This window comes from Rhinolophus hipposideros, assembly GCF_964194185.1.
Source record: "Rhinolophus hipposideros genome assembly, chromosome: 19".
Lineage (NCBI taxonomy): Eukaryota > Metazoa > Chordata > Mammalia > Chiroptera > Rhinolophidae > Rhinolophus > Rhinolophus hipposideros.
Genome location: NC_138065.1, coordinates 14,122,411 through 14,142,799, shown reverse-complemented (window position 1 = coordinate 14,142,799; position 20,389 = coordinate 14,122,411). Strand labels below are relative to the sequence as shown.

The 20,389-nt window shown below is 43.2% G+C and overlaps 1 protein-coding gene across 1 annotated transcript; it reads left to right on the top strand.

Annotated features, from left to right (window-relative positions):
- The first annotated feature begins 504 nt into the window (after window positions 1-504).
- Window positions 505-18,864, top strand: SARS1 (seryl-tRNA synthetase 1). The gene is made up of 11 exons (XM_081025060.1): window positions 505-908; window positions 7,418-7,488; window positions 11,432-11,512; window positions 12,469-12,627; window positions 13,565-13,708; window positions 14,697-14,852; window positions 15,983-16,204; window positions 16,786-16,915; window positions 17,172-17,329; window positions 17,998-18,127; window positions 18,486-18,864. The coding sequence occupies exons 1-11, from the start codon at window positions 773-775 to the stop codon at window positions 18,641-18,643; spliced, it is 1,545 nt and encodes a 514-aa protein (XP_080881186.1). The 5' UTR covers window positions 505-772; the 3' UTR covers window positions 18,644-18,864.
- Window positions 18,865-20,389: the final 1,525 nt, after the last annotated feature.

Below are 20,389 nucleotides of genomic sequence, written 5' to 3'. Positions count from 1 at the left end.
TTCTCAAATGAAGGGATGTAAAGTTTGGTCACGTTTTCACACAGACCTGACAGCACCTCGGCACCTTGTAGTGCCTTCAAATCTACTAAATATTTTCCCCTTGGAAGTGTCCTCATGTCTCTCTCTAAAAGATTTCAATTGCACTTTCCAGGCCCTATGCTCTTCAGCCTTGGTAAAGGGACACTCCAGTTTACCGCACAGTCGGTAAAGGTGTCCTAGCTCTAAGGCAGGAAACGGGGACTCCTGAGTCGAGGTAACCCGGGGACTAAAAAAATGTAGCCATACGCTTGTGTCAAGAGGAAGAAGAGAGCAGAGGTCCGGGGAGAGGGTCGTCTGAGGATCCAAGCTTGCAAAACGGAAACTGGCGTCTTTCGGGCTCCAGCTTCCAAGACAGCTATCATATTGGCAGGCGTCCGCCTGGCCTGAGTTATGTCCTTTAACATGAGTAGGAAACTGAGGCACTCACCTTTAAGGGGCAACAAGAAGCCCTAGAGGGCTGCAGAGCTGGGGAGGAAGCACAAGAGGGAGCACAGCGGCCGGCCGGGTCACACCCCAGCGCGGCCCGACAAGCCCACGCCCGGCTCCCCCACCTTCCTCTCCGCGGCCCCGCCTCCAACACAAGCGCTTCCGGTGGAGGAGGGGGGCGCCGTGCCCCCGGGCCGCGCCTGCGCGGGGAGGGACAGGTCAGCGCGCCGGCGCAGTGCGTCGGTCACGGGCTGACGGCCGGGGTACCATCCTCACTTCCCTCAGTGTTGACCCGGGAGGAGGGAAGATGGTGCTGGATCTGGATTTGTTTCGGGTGGATAAAGGAGGGGACCCAGCCCTCATCCGAGAGACCCAGGAGAAGCGCTTCAAGGACCCGACACTAGTGGATCAGCTGGTCAAGGCAGACGGCGAGTGGCGAAGATGTAAGTACCGGGAGGGCGGGGTGTCTCCCGATCCTAATCCCGACCTCGGCTCTCGGATCTCGGGCCACAGCTTCCACCCGTCGTCAGACCTCCGTCCCACGTCGCGGTGGCTCCGAGGCTCTCTCTGTCCCCCAAAACGTACCCGGGCAACCGAGACCGTCCCACTTTTCCTTCTGCCGGGTTGGTGCACGCTCCCTTCCACGCGTGCTCGGTGCGGATGGCTGATCGCGGGCTGGCAATGAGCATGACGCATGCGCACCGAGAGCTGTCAAGCCCTCCGGCCCCAAGGGTAGCCAGGGCGGGAGGTGGGGGGGTTCCCTTTCCTAACACTGTTCTTTGGTCGCCTCCAGTCCTTTTCTCATCCTCGGCCAGGCCGAAGTGGTCACCTCTTTTGATAGGATGAAAGGCTCCAGCCCGCGACTGAGTCACAGCTGCCGCGCAATAGGCTCACTCCACCCAGATTGGAAGTATCTGGGGTCTTTGGAGGCTGCTCCTGTCTAAAAAGCACTGGTCCTGGAGCTTTGGGAAAAGCCATTCCCCTGATTTGTGGTTCCACCTTTCAGAACGGATAAGCCTTTGTAGTGATAGGTCAGACATAGGGAGAGGGATGCGGCGAGGGAAGAAAAAGCTTGGAATGGTTGAGGCTGTGTAATTGTGATCTGTGGAAGTTTTCCGGAAAAGATATTGGCAGAGTTGGACTAAAACCTGGAACTGACCCGGGCATCTTTCATGAACCTAAATAAAACCATGAAACCCTCTGCCTACATTAATTGGAGTGATCACTGATTGGCTCGTTGCACACGTGATTAATTTTGGCTGATGCAATAAGTCGGCAACCAGCTGAGAGCCAGGTTTATGACAGCACCCTGCAAAGGCAAGCGCTGTCCGAGAGGGGGGTGTGTTTCTATTAGGAAAATTAATTTTCCTAAATGTATAAGGGTATTAAGTACCAAGAGAATATTTGTTTAACTCGGTTTGTCTGATGCTTCAGTGTGTCTCGGTCACTGTATTGTGGTACTTTGTGACTGAGATCCCACCACCTGAATTTGAAGTTTTGAGTTGCTATGGAATTAAACTAAATGGAAGGAAAAAACGAGACTGGATATTGTTTTACTGAATCAGAAGTATCATATATTTGTATCAGCCTAGCCATTGTCCAGCACTAAATGTATTTGAATGTGTTAGTCTCTTGCGTATAATGTACACGTCTATGGGAAGTTTTATCGTTTTCCTGATGAATGGATATATGGTGAGGGGATAAGTTCTTCAGAGACTGGGCTGTGTTTTATCCATCTGTATGTCCCGGTACCTAGGGTATACATATACATACAGGATATACATATACATATGTATACATATATTCCAAGTGCCTAGCACTGCATCTGCTCCTTGGTAAGAGCTTGACAAAGGTTTGTTGAATTCATGAATAGCTTCTGTGCTCAGGGCACTTTGCCTGGCTGTATGAAAAGCAGTTTATGTAATTTATTTTCAACCCACTTACTCTTTTCTACCTGATATCCCTTATCAATATTCTCTTTGCAGCCAAAGGGAGTTAATGATTTTTCCCGTTACTGGCTGCTCAAGTAGGACATTGACAGATCTTGTATCAAGGTTCTTCTGTATCTGAACCTCAGATCAGAGATTGGGGTTCTTCTGTCATTGACTACAACAGTTGGTCTGCCTTAGACCTCCAAGCTGCCACTAGGGCTCTCAAAGGAATCTGATAAAACTTGGAGTCATAGCACCACAGAGTTTACCACCCCTCATCTAACTCCAAGGATTCGAACTGTGATTTCTTCTTTTTAATTTCAGAATAATGTAATGAGGACACACTTGGGCACATGATAAGCATTTGCCTCGACTACTTCAAAGCCACTAGATTTCCACCTATCTTAAAATCGGCTGCTAACTCCAGGAATTCTGTCTTCCCCCCAAAAGTGCTTTTCTGAATGAGAGTTCTCTTTACTATAAATTGAAGTTATTTCCTGCTAACCCTTGCTGCAGATGTCTTCAGCCAGGCTCTCAGCATTGGAATAACTTTTTAACTGCTTTTAGTTTCACTTCAGTCTCGCCCAGTCCTGGGCCCTACCGAGGACATGTGATCTATTTGGAATGCAAATCTAATCCTTTTACTTCCAGGCATAAGTCTAGCAATGACATTCATACCTTAAAGCAGTACTGTCTGATGTAACATAATGTGAGCCACAGGTATAATTATAAGTTTTCTTGTAGCCACTTAAAAAATGAAAAGAAGAACAGATGAAGATAATTTTAGTAATATATTTTATTTAACCCCATATATCAAAGAAAATATTATTTTCAACATGTAATCAATATAAAAACTTATTGAGATAGTTTACATTCTTTTTCTTTTTTTATAAGTCTTCGAAATCTAGTGTATACTTTACACTTACAGTACATCTCAATTCAAGCTGGCCATGTTTCAAATGCTCTGTAGCCACATGTAACTAGTGACTATAGATTAGACAGTAGAGTCTTAAAGCATAAAAATCCAAATTTCTTAACCCAATTTACAAAGTCCCACATTCCTTCCTAGCCTCATCTTCTGCCATTCTCCCACATATGCCCCTCGCTGTTTGTTATGCTACGCCTAAACTTTGTCACATGTCTGTGACTGTTGCCTCTTCTTGGGTGATGCCCCACTTTCATCAGCCCTCCTTGCCACCCAATTCTGCTCCGATAGCTCTACTACTTCATGTGTTGAGTGCTCTCCATATATTATATCATATATCTCTGTTGTGGCATTTATACTATTTTTATATACAGCTTTTTAAAACTTGCTTTTATTGACGTGTAATGTAGTGAAGTGCACAAATCTTAATGTGCAGTTTGAATTTTACCCATCTATACGCCCATGTAACCACCACACAGGTGGAGATCTACGGCATTTGCAGCACCCCAGCAGGCTCCCCTCACCGTCACTTCTCACCTCCAAAAATCACAGTATTCTGCCCTCTTCCTGTCAGGGACCCCAAAATAAGGCCCTTTTGCCCCGTGTCACTCACTCCAATATAACAGAGACTGTATTTGGTAAAGCAAAGCAGAAACTTGATTTCTTTGATCAAAGAATGCAGAAGGATGAGCTTACGTTAAAGATACCATCTCCCCATATGGGGAAATTAGGAGAATCTTAAAGGATTGGTGGGAGATGGGCAGGTTCAGGAGTAGAGATTTCTGAGAAAACGTGGAGAATTCTCTGAATTGCCAGGGAGTATGAGCAGTTTCTATACATAATTGGAACATGGCTGGCCAGACAACATGTCTCATTTTAATGTTAAGTCTCCAGCCCTGGGCATGATTTTTAGCATTCCAAAGAAGGAAAATTCATCAAAAGGTCACTTGGGAAGGGGTTTTGGCACCACCTTGGATTCTTCTGTGCAAACCAGTTTTTTAACTGTGTCCTTGGGTCTCTTATCTAGTCTTTACTGGAAGGCTTAGCTTGCTCTGGAATTTCTGCCCTTTCCTTAGGAGTTCAGCCAGGTTCAACAGGGGATGCACTGGAGAATGAGAGCAGACAAGAAAGTTAATAAGGGTTAACTAATACTGTGGTGGCACAACCCAGTGACACTATCACCATAAATTACCTTTGCCTGATTTTGAACTTCATATAAATGGTCTTATATAGTATGTACTTTTGTATGTGACTTCCTTCTCTCAAAATGATGTCTGTAAGATTATTCCGTGTTGTGATGTGTAGCAGTGGTTTGTTCTTTTTCATTGCTGTACAGTACTCCATTATGTAAATATACCAAACAATTGTGTTGATGGACTTTTGGATTGTTACCAGTTCGACGGTATTAAGAGTAAGGTGTTATGAACATTGTTATGTGTCTTTGGGTAGACATAAGCACTCGTTTCTGTTGCGTATGTACCCAGGAGTGGAATTGCTGGGTCATAGGGTAGGGACATGCTTAGATTTATTAGTTGCTATGAAATAGTTTTCCAAAATGGTTGTCGCAGTTGGTACTCCCACCAGCAGTAGAAGAGTTTCAGTTGATGTACATTCTTTCCCTTCATATTGGCAGTCCTTTCAATTTTAGCCATTCTGGTGGAGAGATAGTAGTCTCTCACTGTGGTTTTTATTTACATTTTCCTGGTGACTAAAGATATTGAACACTTTTTCATGTACTTGTTAGCATTTGGACAGCCTGTTTTGAGAGGGTCTGTTCAATCCTGTTGACCAGTTTTTATTTTGATTGTCTTTTTCTTATTGATTTTTAGGAATTCTTTATCTATTTTGCATACAAGACCTTGTCTGATAGTATATATATTGCAGATCTTTTCTCCCATCTGTGACTTGCCTTTTCACTCTTTGTCTTTTAATGAGTAGGGTTCTTAATTTTAATGAAGTCTAATTTATTGGTCTTTTGTAATTTGTGCTTGTATTCTTTTTAGGAAATCTCCATATCCAAAGTCCTGAAGATATTCTCCATTTTTTTCTACATGTTTTATTACTTTACCTTTCATATTTAGATAGATGATTTATCTCACATTGATTTTAGTGTATGATGTGAGATAGGAATCAAAGTTCTTTTTTTTTAAATGTGGAATCCAATTGCTTATGATAAAATGTGGCAAACTAGGAATAGACAGAAACTTCCTTAATTTGATCAGTGGTATTTATAAAAAAAAACCCATGGCAAACATTATTCTTTTTTTTTTTTTTAATTTATTGGGGTGACAATTGTTAGTAAAATTACATAGATTTCAGGTGTACAATTCTGTAATACATCATCTATAAATCCTATTGTGTGTTCACCACCCAGAGTCGGTTCTCCTTCCATCACCATATATTTGATCCCCCTTACCCTCATCTCCCACCCCCCTCCCATATTATTCTTAATGATGAAATATTGAACGCTCTCTCCCTGAGCTTGGGAACAAGGCAAGGATGTCTACTATCACCACGTCTAATCCACAGCATGCTGGAGGTTCCAGACAGTATGGTATAAGGCAAGAAAAAGAAATAAAAGATTGGAACAGAAGTAAAACTGTCATTATTTACAAATGACTTTGATTGTCTATGCAGAATCTCAGCTATTAAAATTAAATAAATTTAGCAAGATTACTGTATACAATAAACAGAATCAATGATGTGTCTATATATAAGTAACAATTAAAAAGCATCTGATACCTAGAAATATATTTTAAAAGTAACATTCAAGATCCCTATACTGAAAACTACAAGACATTGCTGAGAGAAAAATAATAAAGGCATATACTGTATTTATTGATTAAAACATTCAGCATTGTTAGAATATGTGTTTTCTAAATTATCTTATTTTCTTTTATTTCCCAGCGCCTAGCACGGTGTTTTATATTCCCAACCCTTAGCACAGGGCCTTGGAAATAGAATGGACTAAGTAAAAAATGTTTAACTTTTTATTTCAAAATATTTATAGATTTAGAGAAAATTACAAAAAGTAGTACTAAGTGGTCCTGTGTACCCTTCACCAAGTTTCCCCCAGTGATAACATCTAACATAACTTGTACAATATAAAAACCAAGAAATTGACATTTCACAATTCACAAACCTTATTCAGATCACCAGTTTTTCATGTACCTGTGTGTGTGTGTGTGTGTGATTTTATCACATGTAGATTTGTGTCACTACTGCCACACTCCTGATAAAGAACTGTTCCTCCACCACAGAGATCCCTCTTGCTGTCCCTTTGTAGTCCATTCCCTTTCCCCTCCCCCACCTATCCCTGGCAACCATGAATCTGTTCTCCATCCCTGTGATCAATGTGAATAAGTGAATGAGAAGGTAGTTGTATATCATTTTCTGCTAAAATTTAGTTTAGTTAAAGTTTGGCAAAGTCTTAGAGAGTAGCTACGTCTAGATGCTGTCTCATTTCTAGTCATCATTTTATCTGTTAAAAGCCTGATTTTCACTATATTGCTCCTGAAGTTTACATTTAAGAGGTCCAATTTTTGCTTATCAGTTAGACTAATGAACCACAATGCCAATATATTAATTTGGACCAGAATATATATGTAGGTTGATTTAGTAGTACACTGCCTTCCCCAAAAGAAACCAAATTATGAGAAACTAAATTATTATAATTTGAAGGTTGCCAGATAAGCATTATGTCAAAGCAAAGAGAACACTTACCGTTTCTAGCATAGAGATGTAGCAGCCAAGTTCCTGGGAATAGAAACATGAATGCCCTCTTTCTAGATCTCCTGCGTACCACATAGTTTCTTAAATGAATTTTAAGATGACGAAGCACTTTATAGTTACTTGAGTATTTTTAGTCTCAGAATGGTCTTTTCCTTGTCACCAAATGCTGGAGAACCCTATTGTAGTTACCAATATATGCCAACTAAATTTGGGACTCTAAAGCTACAAGATTTCACAACTTCATGAGGCAGATCTTGCACTCTGGCCTTGGCTGAGATCAGTCCTAAGAGGCCACGATTAGGAGAAGGAGGAATCTTAATTATGTGCATATCTTTGGTATATTCTTGGGTTCTTTATTCTTCAGGCAGATTTCGGGCAGACAACTTGAACAAGCTGAAGAACCTGTGCAGCAAGACAATTGGAGAGAAAATGAAGGTATGTAGCAACCTTGAAAGCTTGAGCAGAGGAAGTCAATCTTATTCTTAGTTAATACTCATATAATTTCTAATTTAGTCTCTTAATTCTATGGATACCGAATTTCTTACCAAAGTGGGGGAATTATTTTAAAAAGAAAGGAAGGAAGTAGGGAGGAAACTAAGAGATACTTTAAAGCATCAGATAGTCCATCTTCAGATATGTCTTAGTCTGTTTGGCTGCTACTATAACAGAATACCATAGACTGAGTGGCTTATAAGCAACAGAAACTTATTTCTCACCATTCTAGAGGCGGGGAAGTCCAAGATCGAGGCACAAGCAGATGTGGTGTTTGGTGAGGGCTCACTTCCTGGTTCATAGACAGTCTCCTTGCTGGTTCCTCACATGGCGGAAGGAGAGGGGGAGCTCTCTGGAGTCTCTTATGAGGTTGCCCTCATGACCTAATCACCTCTAAAAGACCCTACCTCCAGATACCATCACATTGGAGATTAGTTTCAACTTTGAATTTGGGGGGACACAAACATTCAGTCTGTAGCAAGATTAGGATTCTTGCCACACTTGTCATTCATTGTCTATTCTGTTCTGGTAATAAGAATATAAACTCCACCAGTAATCCTTTCCAATTATTTCTTAAGTTCAACCTACAGTGCCACAAACAATTTCTCATGGCAGACTTCAGGTCGTTTGACCCAGTGCAGTTGTGTTCTTTAATGAAAAGAGCATACATAGGGACTCCAAATCCTGGACTGTTGGCTATGTCACTGGAAGCAAGTTAACTCCTGAGCCTCATTTTTCTTGTCTGTGAAATGACAATAATAACGTTTACCTATAGAGTAAAATTGTGAGAACTAAGTTTTTTAAATGTAGAGAACCTGGTACAATGTCTAGAACGTTGTAATTACTTAGCAATAGGGAGTAACAATGGCTGGCAAGTAGTCACGGCCTTCGTCCACAAAACCCTCCCATGCTTTAAGAATGTTGTTTCGGCAGTTTTGGGGACACAAAGAAAAATCCGAGAGTTGTTAGATGGGTGTGTGTGGGGGGGGGGTTGGGGATAAGGGGAAAGGTGAAGGGATTTGGAAGCAGCTGGTAACCACAAGATGGCCTCAGGGTTTTTTTGAAAATTAATTTGGGGAAGGTATTCAATAATGTTGTAAAGATTTTGTTGGGTATCCGATGGACATGTGTCCTATTTGGGAGACCACCTCAGGGATACTGTGGATACCTGATCATGGCATTGTACACCAGAAGCTAAACATTAATGAATGCCAACTATAATTTTATATATATAATGTGATGGTTCAGTGTGAGGTCAGAGGGATAGTGGAGGGGGTGGGGGTTCACAGTGTGAGGGATATAAATGATGAACGTCTAAGTATTACCTTGTCTTGTACACCTGAAACTAATAAATAAATAAATAAATAAATAAATAAAAAGAATGTTGTTTCGGGGCCGGCCCAGTGGCTCAGGCGGTTGGAGATCCGTGCTCCTAACGCTGAAGGCTGCCGGTTCAATTCCCACATGGGCCAGTGGGCTCTCAACCACAAGGTTGCCGGTTGGCCTCCTGGACTTCCTCAAGAGATGGTGGGCTGCCTCCCCTGCAACTAACAACGGCAACTGGACCTGGAGCTGAACAGCGCCCTCCACAACTAAGATTGAAAGGACAACTTGACTTGGAAAAAGGCCTGGAAGTACACACTGTTCCCCAATAAAGTCCTGTTGCCCTTCTCCAATAAAATCTTTAAAAAAAAAAAAAAGAATGTTAAGTTTCAGCCGGGCCTTGCCTTGGTTTCCAGAATAGTACATGTTTCTCGTCTTTCTTCCAAAATACCCTTTTAGCCTCTCAACCACTTTTTACAAAGTATATTAATTTCACCCTACGCTCTGTCTCATTTTTAAGTTCTAAACCTCTAAACTAAACCAAAAAAATTAAAACTTTGGAAACAACCAGTAAAGAGCATAGCAAAAGATTTCCTTGGGATTCTAACACCTTATGCTTCCTGATAGTTCAAATCCTTCTCTTTAACAGCATTTTATTCCACTTTCAGCTTGTAGAAATTGGTGTCAATAATCGCATTGTTTTCTTCCTATGGGACTTATGATGCTTAATCATTTGCATGCCAGAGGTCCTGTAATTATGTTAATTGCAGTGTATGCTCCTGCCTGTGTGCTCTGTGAAACACACATACAGGTAGTGCCAGCCAAGTGTTTTGCATAGCAAGAAGATGGGAGTGTTTGTTTTCACTTGCAATAACAATAAGGAGTGTTCTCCTTTGCGGTCCATTGGAATGGTACTCAGAGTGCTTTAACTTGCATGGCACTTGAAAGTATTTAAAACCCTTTTATATATATACATCTCGTTTTGGGTTTGATTTTTGCTGCAAGCAGGGAGTGTAGGTAGTACAATTATCAGCCTTATTTAAAGGTTAAGGATATAAGCTTAGGAAATTCATTTATGGCCTAAAATCATGCTATCAGTTACTTCCAGAGTCAGAACTTGAACTTAGAACTTGAATTTGCTGCCCTGATGGATAAGTGGAGAGCAGGGTAGCCTCAGCTATCTTGTTACCATATGGGAAATGTTGAGATTTAGGCCATTTTTTTCCTCAGAAGTCTTTGCTTGTTCTTATCAAGACTCATTTTTGATGTTTTCAGACTTTTCCAACTTTTTAAGATGATTTGATTTAGTCACCAAAGGGTATGAGTTGGGTTATGGTTACAATCTTGACTTTTCACTTCAATGTCTGAGAATGTATAATAAGCCGAAGGGATTTCTATGCTTTATGTTCAGAAGATTTAGTCCTTTCTCATGATTCAGTTTTGTGCAGTGGGTTATGAGGTTGTGTAAATTGTCTACTATTATTGGATTGGATTTTAAAAATCCTTAGGGCATTGAACATGATTTCTACACATCATTTTATTTATATTTGCAAAGCAGATCCAAAATCTTCTCAACTTATAAGAGTTTTGCTGAGATCTTCTATAGCTTGTTATAATGGCCTTTGATAATTTTCCTTAATTTAGGAAGAATTTGACTCATAAAGTTATCTTCTCCCTGGCTTTGGGCAAGGATTAGAAGTGAATTGGCAGATTATCATAAAGAAGGGTGAGGCAAGAAACTGGAGGGGAAAAATATCTAGTCCTGTGTACACCTCTGCTGTACAACTTGCATTGACTGCTCTAAACTTAGTTCCAGATTTTGTGACTTTTTCCTCAAAAATGTTGTATTCCTTGCCTCCCTAATATTTCATCATCCCATCATTTTATCCCCTTTACCTTCAGCACCGGGACTGTTCTTAGCAGGTAAGCAAGGATTCAGAAATTCACACCCAGGCGTCTGCCCTGCCCAGTGCTGGCTCCTGAGCACCCAGCTCATGAACGCTTTCACACATTCTTGGTGCCCAGAACTATTCTATGTCCAAGGCAGACATTCTTCTTGTGTGCCTGATGATGTCAGCTCTCTGACTCTGATTGGTTAATCCACCTATCCGGGATCAAAAAGCTAGAAAGTGGCAGAACAGGGACTTCAAACTTCTCACTTCCAATTTAGCAATTTTTCTCCCACATGTTACATCTTTTAGAGACAGGTATGTAGAAAGTTCTGTGAGTGCTCCCTTTGGCAGCACATTTACTAAAATTGGAACGATACCTGCTCGTGGCCCCTGCACAAGGATGACACACAAATTCGTGAAGTGTTTCATATTTTGTGCAGTGCTCCAGCTTCATACCCTTTGCTGATTAGCTCAGAAGAAACAATGAGTCAAAGCACAATGTAAGGCACTCGATAGCAAAAGCGTGACTTTTCTCTATAAAAAGATAAAGCAATAAAAAATAAGTTCGGTGATTAGTTTACAGGCTATTAATTGGGTGTGCACTTATAAAATGTCAGAATTTTTTTTTTTACACTTAGTAGTGCTACTTGTTTGTATTTTTTTTCTTGCAGAAGAAAGAGCCAGTGGGAGATGATGAGTCTGTTCCGAAGAATGTGTTAAATCTTGATGACCTCACCGCAGACACTTTAGCTGTAAGTTATTGTCCTTTTCTAGGTTGGAATTTCTGTTCTTCTATCTAAACTTATTCCTAAACAAGCGAATGCTGATACTCTGCTCCACCCAGCCTTGCGGCATCCTGGGACTCGTCGCCATCTGCTCTTATTATATACTCTGTACTTGAGTGTCTGTTAAACAGCAGAGATGGAGTCATGGAGTGGAAGAGCAAAGGTAGGAAGAAGAGAAAACAGGAATCGAACTATGTTTGGTTTATATTACTCCATTTTCACAAAGTCAAGGAATCTTTTCAATATACTGTAATTCAGTACATGTTCACTACAATGGACCTAGGGCAGTAATTTTCAAGGTTTTAGTCACTGAACCCTTTCTTAAAACCCACAGCACAAAAGCATAGCAAGAAATAAACACAAGAAAAGCAAAGTTGCTGTACTTGAAGGGCTAGTTTGGGGGAGTTGTTCCTGTCCAGCCCTTCCTGGTAAGGACTCCCCCTAAGAAAACAGGGCATTTTGTGACTCCTGCAGTAAGGAATACAAAATTAGCTTAAGGCAAAGTCTCTTGCTCCTAATAAATGTGTAATCTTCCTGGAGAACTGTTAAATGTCGTACATAACAGAATGTTGAATTGATTTAACCAGGAATATCAGAAAGTGCAAGTTAAGGGAAAGAGCTCTTAAAAGAGCTACATATTAAAACTCCTGACATATATAGGAACAAGAAGAGTGGCCAGAATCGATCCATCTCTGCCTCGGGCACCCCAAAAGAAAATGCCAAGGGATTTGTAGGGCAAGACCATATATCTCCGTGTGTGAAATAAATCTCGGTTCTTTGAAAGCCTTCCCTGTCAATTTTCAAAATGCCCTGACATTGGTTTTCGTTAGAGCATAACAGGGTTAGGGCAACAGAATCATATTGCTGCTGCTCAGTCCTTGACTCGCTGTGGCCTGGCTGCGGCCTGACCTGTTCACCTACAGAACCTGAAAGTGTCACAGATCAAAAAACTCCGACTCCTCATCGATGAAGCGATCCTGAAGTGTGACGCCGAGCGGATAAAACTGGAGGCAGAGCGGTTTGAGAACCTGCGAGAGATCGGGAACCTTCTGCATCCCTCTGTGCCCATCAGCAATGATGAGGTAGGCGGCAGTGCTACAGCAGGCAGCTGCCTTACATCTTCCTCTGTTAGGAAGGGGCACGGTGGGAGGAGGAGAGCGAAACACTGGCACTTTCTGTATAATAGGCCTTGTGTCAGTAGCAGGCTCTTTGTACGTTCAGTCTGTCCACCAATTGAGAATTGAAAGATTCAGATCCTTGCCTGATTGGGAAGTAGCAGAGACAGCAGGTAGGGGACTTCTGGCATAGAAATCTCTTCTAAATTGGGCTACTGTCCTTCACTGTTGCCCATGGTAGCAGTGAGTCTCGTGGGAGGGATCTGCTAAATCAACCTCACCCCTCACCCATACCCTGCTGAGAAGCTGCAGGTTGAAGGGAAATCTGCATGATAAAAGTTTCCTGCTGAGTGGAGCTTCCCCGGCACAAAGCTGCTCAGAGCCCAGCCTTTGTTCCCTGACACCCCAGCCATTGCTGGGCCCATCTGTGCCTCTTTCATTCATTCCCTGGTGAACAGAACCTTAAACTCAGGGAGGTCAGGGCCCTGAGCCCGCCCTCATGTGCCCCGGGACCAATAAGAGCCTGGAAAAAAAAAAAAAATCTACATTCTCCTCTGCACCCCAGGCAATGCTGATTGTCCAGGGGAGGGGTGTCCTTGTACAGGATTTTCAAGGAGTCATTTAAAAGGGTAAAAAAAGCAATGCAACAGATCTTTTGGAAAATCATGATTTCAGTTTCATGGCTAGAATCGCTTTTAGGAATTTACAAATGAGTATTTCTCTATTGAGCACAAATTCTCTAGCAAATTCCCCTGTCTAGTCTCTGTACACAGTGACCAAAACCTCATGTTTGAGTTAAGCAATGGCTTCACTAAGCTCAAAGTTGTTGGAACAGGATTTAGAAAGATGGAGGTTGTACAATTCAGAGGTCATGTATGTTTGTCTCCTGGTCTTGTTTCCTTAGGATGCAGACAACAAAGTAGAGAGGATTTGGGGTGATTGTACGGTCAGAAAGAAGTACTCTCACGTGGACCTGGTGGTGATGGTTGATGGTTTTGAAGGCGAAAAAGGGGCCATTGTGGCTGGGAGTCGAGGGTACTTCCTGAAGGTAAGAGTAGGGAACCACTGGGGATGGGATTATAAAGAAGGAACTAAATGTGCAGAAAACAGAACCTACTTAAAGAGGCCAACACATCAAATCTACCATTTGTACTCACCTTTCTACTGCAAACTAAATCCGAACAGCCTCTGCCTAAGGAGCTCAGTGTAACTGGACAGTGAGACAAGTAACAGAGTCAAAAGCCACTGTGATAAGTGCTGTCCCAGGGTGCTACGAGAACAGTAGGCATAGGCCAACCCAGATTAGATGAATTCAGGGAAAACTTTCAGAAGGACATGGTAAAATAATTTTGGAATCACAGTTGACCCTTGAACAACACGGCTTGAACTGCGTGGGTCCACGTACATGCAGATTTGTTTCCAATAAATACTGTGAGTGAATTTTTTCTTATGATTTTCATAATAACATTTTCTTTTCTCTAGCTTACTTTACTGTAAGAACATAGTATATAACACATATAACATGTAAAATATTTGTTTATCGTGTTTATGTTATTGGTAAGGCTTCCAGTCAACAGTAGGCTATAAGTAGCTAAGTTTTGGGGGAGTCTAAAGTTACACATGGATATTTGACTGTGAGGGAGGGGCATTGGCAGCCCTAACCTCCACGTTGTTCAAGGATCAACTGTACATATATACACATACACAGGTATGCTCTACATTATGTAAATGAATCCAGCCTTGTAAGAATTAGCACAAGAAAACTTTCCTGTGCACCCGGAGCCAATAATCCTTTTCTCTTGCTTTCGTATCTGAAAGAGAATTCAATGTTCCTGGATGATATGCTGGGCATTTGTATTAAGGAAGAATCTCTTGAATTAGTATTGGGGTGCACGGTCTTTGCTGGCCTCCTGTGTACCCCTGCGTAGTCATATCCACGGTCCCAGATGCCTCTGAATGTGAATTCTAGCAGGTGGACATGTTAGTGACAGAAGCCAATCAGCCAATCACACAGCACTGTGTCTCTGCTTCTTTAGGGGGTCCTGGTGTTCCTAGAACAGGCACTCATCCAGTATGCCCTTCGCACCTTGGGAAGTCGGGGCTACATTCCCATTTATACCCCCTTCTTCATGAGGAAGGAGGTCATGCAGGAGGTGGCACAGCTCAGCCAGTTTGATGAAGAACTCTATAAGGTGAGTAGCCTGAGGCATTGGGGCAGAGGACTTCTTAAGTTAAGAAGTTTAACTTCAGTGGCAGCCGGTTAGCTCAGTTGGTTAGAGCGCGATGTTTGTAACACCAGGGTTGCTGGTTGGATCCCCGCGTAGGCCAGTGTAAGCTGTGCTCTCTACAACTAGATTGAAACAACTACTTGACTTAGAGCTAATTGCTCCTGGAAAAACACACTTAAAATAAATACAGAGTTAAAAAAAAAAAAAGGCAAATTTAACTTCAAAGATACAGAGTAGCGCTGTCCAGAACTTCCTGTGATGATGGAAATGTTCTATATCTGTGGCTATTGCTCACTTAAAATGTGGCTAATATAACGGAGAAAGTAAAATACTGATTTTTACTAATTTTAATTCAAGTAGCCACACATGGCTAGTGGCTGCCGTATTGGACAGAGCCTGTTTGATCTTTCCCCAAGCCAATCAGTATGATGTATCTAGATGAGCGTACTTTAACATTATGAGTTTAGAAAAGCACATCTGTTGAGTGGTGGGACAAAAGGAAATCATAGAAGTGGCTGGTCTTACCATGTCCTTCCAGTTTGTAGCTCCTTCTCAACCAGGGACCGTCTCACAGAGCCAGAGGACTCAAGTCAAGATTCAGAAGATCCATCTAATTGACTGAACACCAAAGTGATTTTTTGAGGATTAAAATCAGTAGACTAACCCATAAGCACCAAGAAAGCAGAGACTATGTCTCCTTTTGCCTGGCATTGGCAAAAAGGACGTGACACTTAGTAAATGCTTCACAAGCACTTGTTGACTGGATTGATTTATATTGCTGCCAGCTCAGGTTTTATCGTATGCCTGCTATCATGGGCCCTTATACGTCATTTATAAATGTTTCATGTATGAAATAAGTAAAAACTATTATCAGAATATTTTATCTCCTTTTGATTTGCTTTTCTTTGAACTAGTACGGACCCATTTGGGACTGACCCAATCCCTCCCCTGTCTTTAGCGTCCCTTGCTCACTCCCAGGCAGAGATTAAGGAAAATTCTCCCTGCCCCATCACTCTTATCTTCTCTTTGGTTTCTTGCTCTAGCTAAGGTCCTCCTCCCTCACTTTTAACTAATAAAGGTCCCTCCTCCTTCAGGTGATTGGCAAAGGCAGTGAAAAGTCTGATGACAACTCCTATGATGAGAAATACCTGATTGCTACCTCAGAGCAGCCCATTGCTGCTCTCCATCGGGATGAGTGGCTGCGGCCAGAGGATTTGCCCATCAAGTACGCGGGCCTGTCCACCTGTTTTCGCCAGGAGGTGGGCTCCCATGGCCGTGACACCCGTGGCATCTTTCGAGTCCATCAGTTTGAGAAGGTGAGTACTCGAGTCGGGATGAAGCGTAGGACCCTTCTACCTTTCTGTCCAGCGTGGTTAGAGGAGAGACAGGATCTGTGTTGCTCAGGCCCGCCCTGGCCTGGTCTTTCCTCCTGTTGCCTACATCTGTGTTTCTAGGAAAGAGCCTGAGAACGTGTGGAGTGGCTATGAGCACAGACTCTGGAACCAAGCTGCCTGAGCCCAAATGCCAGCTCCACCACTTACCAGCTGTGTAACCTTGAACAAGTTGCTTAACCTCTCTGTGCTCAGTTTTCTCCCTGTAAAAGGAGGATAGTAATAGTACCTACTTCATTAGGCCTATTGTGAGGATTAAACTAGTTAATAGACATAAAGCGCTTGGAACAGTACCTGGCACATAATGTGGTAAGCTATCTATAGACGCATTTGTTCTTGCTGCATTCCCAGTCCAGTTCAAGTTCACCAACCCCTTGCTGGGGGCCCCCACCCTCACCTGATTCCCAGTGGTGTAGGAACAGGTCTTCATTGCAAGAATATCACCCACTTCAGTCCTTTATTCACCTTGTCCCACTGTTACTGTCTCCTTGGGTCCCTCTTTGCAGATTGAACAGTTTGTCTACTCGTCACCACATGACAACAAGTCGTGGGAGATGTTTGAAGAGATGATTACTACCGCAGAGGAATTCTACCAGTCTTTGGGGATCCCTTATCACATTGTGAATATTGTCTCAGGTATCGGCCTCCCTTTCCTTCATCCTACAAATACCACCCTCACCACACAAAGAAATAGCTCACAGTCCGATTAATTGCCCTCATTAATTAAAATATCACACTCTTCTCACTTGGGAGTGTTTGGTGATAAGAATATCTGGGCATGATTTCACTTCTGGGGATAGGATATGAATTAAAGAATTCTTCAGGTTTGCTAAAGGTTAGTCTTCTGAAATACCATCCCTCCTTCATGAATTCTAGGGGTTTTTCCTTACAGGTTCTTTGAATCATGCTGCCAGTAAGAAGCTTGACCTGGAGGCCTGGTTTCCGGGCTCAGGAGCCTTCCGTGAGTTAGTCTCCTGTTCTAACTGCACGGACTATCAGGCTCGCCGACTCCGAATCCGATACGGGCAAACCAAGAAGATGATGGACAAGGTAGATGGCCCCTGGGGAGGCAGGCAGCAGGGCCTTCCATGCAGAGTAGATCCATCTTATTTCTCAGCCCTTGGAATACATTATTTCCCAGCATCATGGGAAAAGCTGAGCTTTTCAATCAAGACCAAAAAGGGAATCTGAAAATGACTTGTACTGGATCAGGACTGAGGCCTTTTAGATAGAACCCTGAATCTAGCTCCATTCTACAGGGCAATTCTAGCTTTTCTCGTTGGGCTTTGTTTTCTATAACTCCAAATAAAGAATAATTCCCCTTTGTCTACACCGAACAAGTCAGAGGCAAAGTTTTCCCTTATCATCCAAGGAGGTCTGGGTTGTAAGCTTATCTCTTCAGACCCAATTTGCAGGTCTTACTTTTCCAAGTTAGGTTCTGGAACGGGATTAAAAGGAGAGACCACTGTAGTAGTTTCTTCTTTTTCCTTCAAAGGGCCCAACTCTCCTCAAAAATGCTGGAACCCAGCACTTGTGACTCATGGAGACATGAGGAATCTTCCTGGAGTTACCTGATAGGCAATACATATAAGTTTAGAAAAAGCTTGATAAAGGGTAGAACCCATGATTTTGAGTTGGATACTTGCAGTAGGGGAGTCATGCATTAAACTAGCTAAGGGCTGAGTTTAACTGCTCCCTCTGGGGCCCTCTCTTCTCAGGTGGAGTTTGTCCATATGCTCAATGCTACAATGTGTGCCACTACTCGCACCATCTGTGCCATCCTGGAGAACTACCAGACAGAGAAGGGCATCATCGTGCCCGAGAAGTTGAAGGAGTTCATGCCACCAGGTAAGACTCCAGCCCAGCCCATCTTCCTCCTGTTCTCTGTCTTCACACTCTTCTGAGTAGCAGGCCCCTTTCAGAATGGACCAGATTTTCTTGTTGAGACACAGTCTCCAAAACTCTGCCTGTCCTCTGGTGCTGGGCATCTAGAGGCAAAGCTGCGAAAGTAGCCAGTACAGGTATGATATTCTATTGAAATGCAGCTAAAATTCAGACTGGGGAAGAAAAGAATGAATGAAACCAGTGCCCATTGTGGGTACGCTTTTGTTCAAAGAGATCTTTGTCTTGTGAAACTCACCCCAGAAATCCTTGGGCTTTGACTCCTGAGAAATGACAGGTTACTTGGTTGGCTCTTCCCTTCCAGGTCTCCAAGAGCTGATTCCCTTTGTGAAGCCAGCACCCATAGACCAGGAGCCATCAAAGAAGCAGAAAAAGCAACATGAGGGCAGCAAAAAGAAAGGGGCAGTGAGAGATGGCGCCCTGGAAAACCAGCTGCAGAACATGGAGGTCACCGATTCCTAAACATTTATTCCTCCCAGTTTCGTCAGCTGGGATCTCAGAGCCTGCCCACGAGCAGGGGAGCTAAGCACTCACTCATCGCCCGCCCCATCTGACTGCATTGTTAAAAGGGGAACCATCTGCCTTGCACTACACAACGTTCCTGTCTCTTCCCAAGGGCCTAGGATCCAATCATTGCTGACTGATGAAACCATGTAATAAAGCATCTCTGGGGAAGGCTACGACTTTTCCTCAGCCTGGGGCTGAGCCATCTCTGGCAGTTCTTCCTTGGAACCATACTCACTTTTTCTTTTCCTTCTAGATTGTCTTTTCCTGACTTGTTGCATTTACCAAGTCAGCCTTTGAGAAGGTGGGTGAAGGCAGAGGTAGATTTAGTAAAGACTCAAGGGCAAAGTGAAAACCTTGCAGGACAAGGGCCAGGATCCTCTTTTGTAAATCTGCTTCTGTTTAAAAGCAGGTAAGACTAGCTTAGAGACCAGAGTTGATCTAAACAGAAGCTTCATAGCACTTCTGTTCCCTAGGAAGGGATCGTTGGAAAGAGAGGGAGGCTATGAGCCTTCGGGAGAAAGGTAACCATATTTAATCCAAAAGAGCCCCTAGATTCAAGAACATGAGGCCTTATTAACAATTTCTCTCTTTCCACTCATTTCAGAATGGGAGCTCAACTGCATAGCAGTTTATTGGTACATTTCCAAAGGATGGAGATAGCCAGCAGGACAGAGGAGAGGGAGGAAGAACGCTTTAATCCTTTCTCTGGAGCTCACACTATTGCCCTAATAGCCAGTTCACCCTTTTTCTCTGGGGAGGGTACTGTTTAGGCTCTTGATTTACCTGCTGCCTTTCATCTGCAATCTACAAACACTTTACTTTAATAATACCTCTTGTTAGTTTAGTCCTTCTCTCCTAGGAGCCTAAAATACTTCCTGTAGGTGATCTCTTTTATCTTTGTGACAGTCCCAGAAGGGAGGGCGGGGGCATGATTATACCTCTTCCATCATATGGAAGACAGAGTACAAGGTGGGTGAGGGAGATGAGACAACCTGGCCAGGTGGAAGCCAGTAGTCCTAACTCCTCAGCAGTGCTTGAAGTTATGTTTCTTTGGGAGAATGAGCAGGACTCTGAACTGTCCTGTCAGACGCCTTTATGTCATCTCAGCTTCCTTAGTCCCTAAGCAGTAACTTCCCCAGGACTGCTGGAGCTTGGCACCCAGGAAAGTGGCCATGTGCTTGGTTTCCACTGGGGGCTTAGGGCTGATCCCATCCATCTTGCCGGAAACCCTGTCAAAACGGATACCTGAAAGGGTGACCGCAGTGGCTCTTGCCACAGGTAGGCTCCGCCAGCCCCCCTCTACTGTAGCCCATTGCCCTCAGGTCTGGCATAACAAAGCCAGAGCCAACAGACAAAAGCAAGCTGCTCCCAGTAGCCTCAGCTTTTTGGTATGAAGAAAGGCAGTTTACACAATGAGCAGGAGGCTGGATTTGCTCACGACACAGCCCTTCTCCCATTTGAAAAGCCCATTGGGCTTTGGGGTTAGAAACTTTCAGATGTCCTTGAACACCCCTGTCTAGCCATAGAGGTCACTACACTGTTCCCTTTGCTCCCCACTCCTACCTTCTTCAGCTCCTTGTGCCGGGACTTTCCTTCCACCAGGAGGTACTGCTTTTCTCCATGGCCCTGAATCCCAGGAGGGCCGAAGCTGGGGCTCTGAGGTGCAGAGGGCCCAGGCTGGCTCTGGGCTTCCCTGCACTG

Coding starts and splice junctions, on each gene's coding strand:
- SARS1 (XM_081025060.1), top strand. CDS start 773: ATGGTGCTGGATCTGGATTTGTTTCGGGTGGATAAAGGAGGGGACCCA. Junction 12,628..13,564: donor TGCCCATCAGCAATGATGAG/GTAGGCGGCAGT, acceptor TTGTTTCCTTAG/GATGCAGACAACAAAGTAGA. Junction 17,330..17,997: donor CCAAGAAGATGATGGACAAG/GTAGATGGCCCC, acceptor CTCTCTTCTCAG/GTGGAGTTTGTCCATATGCT.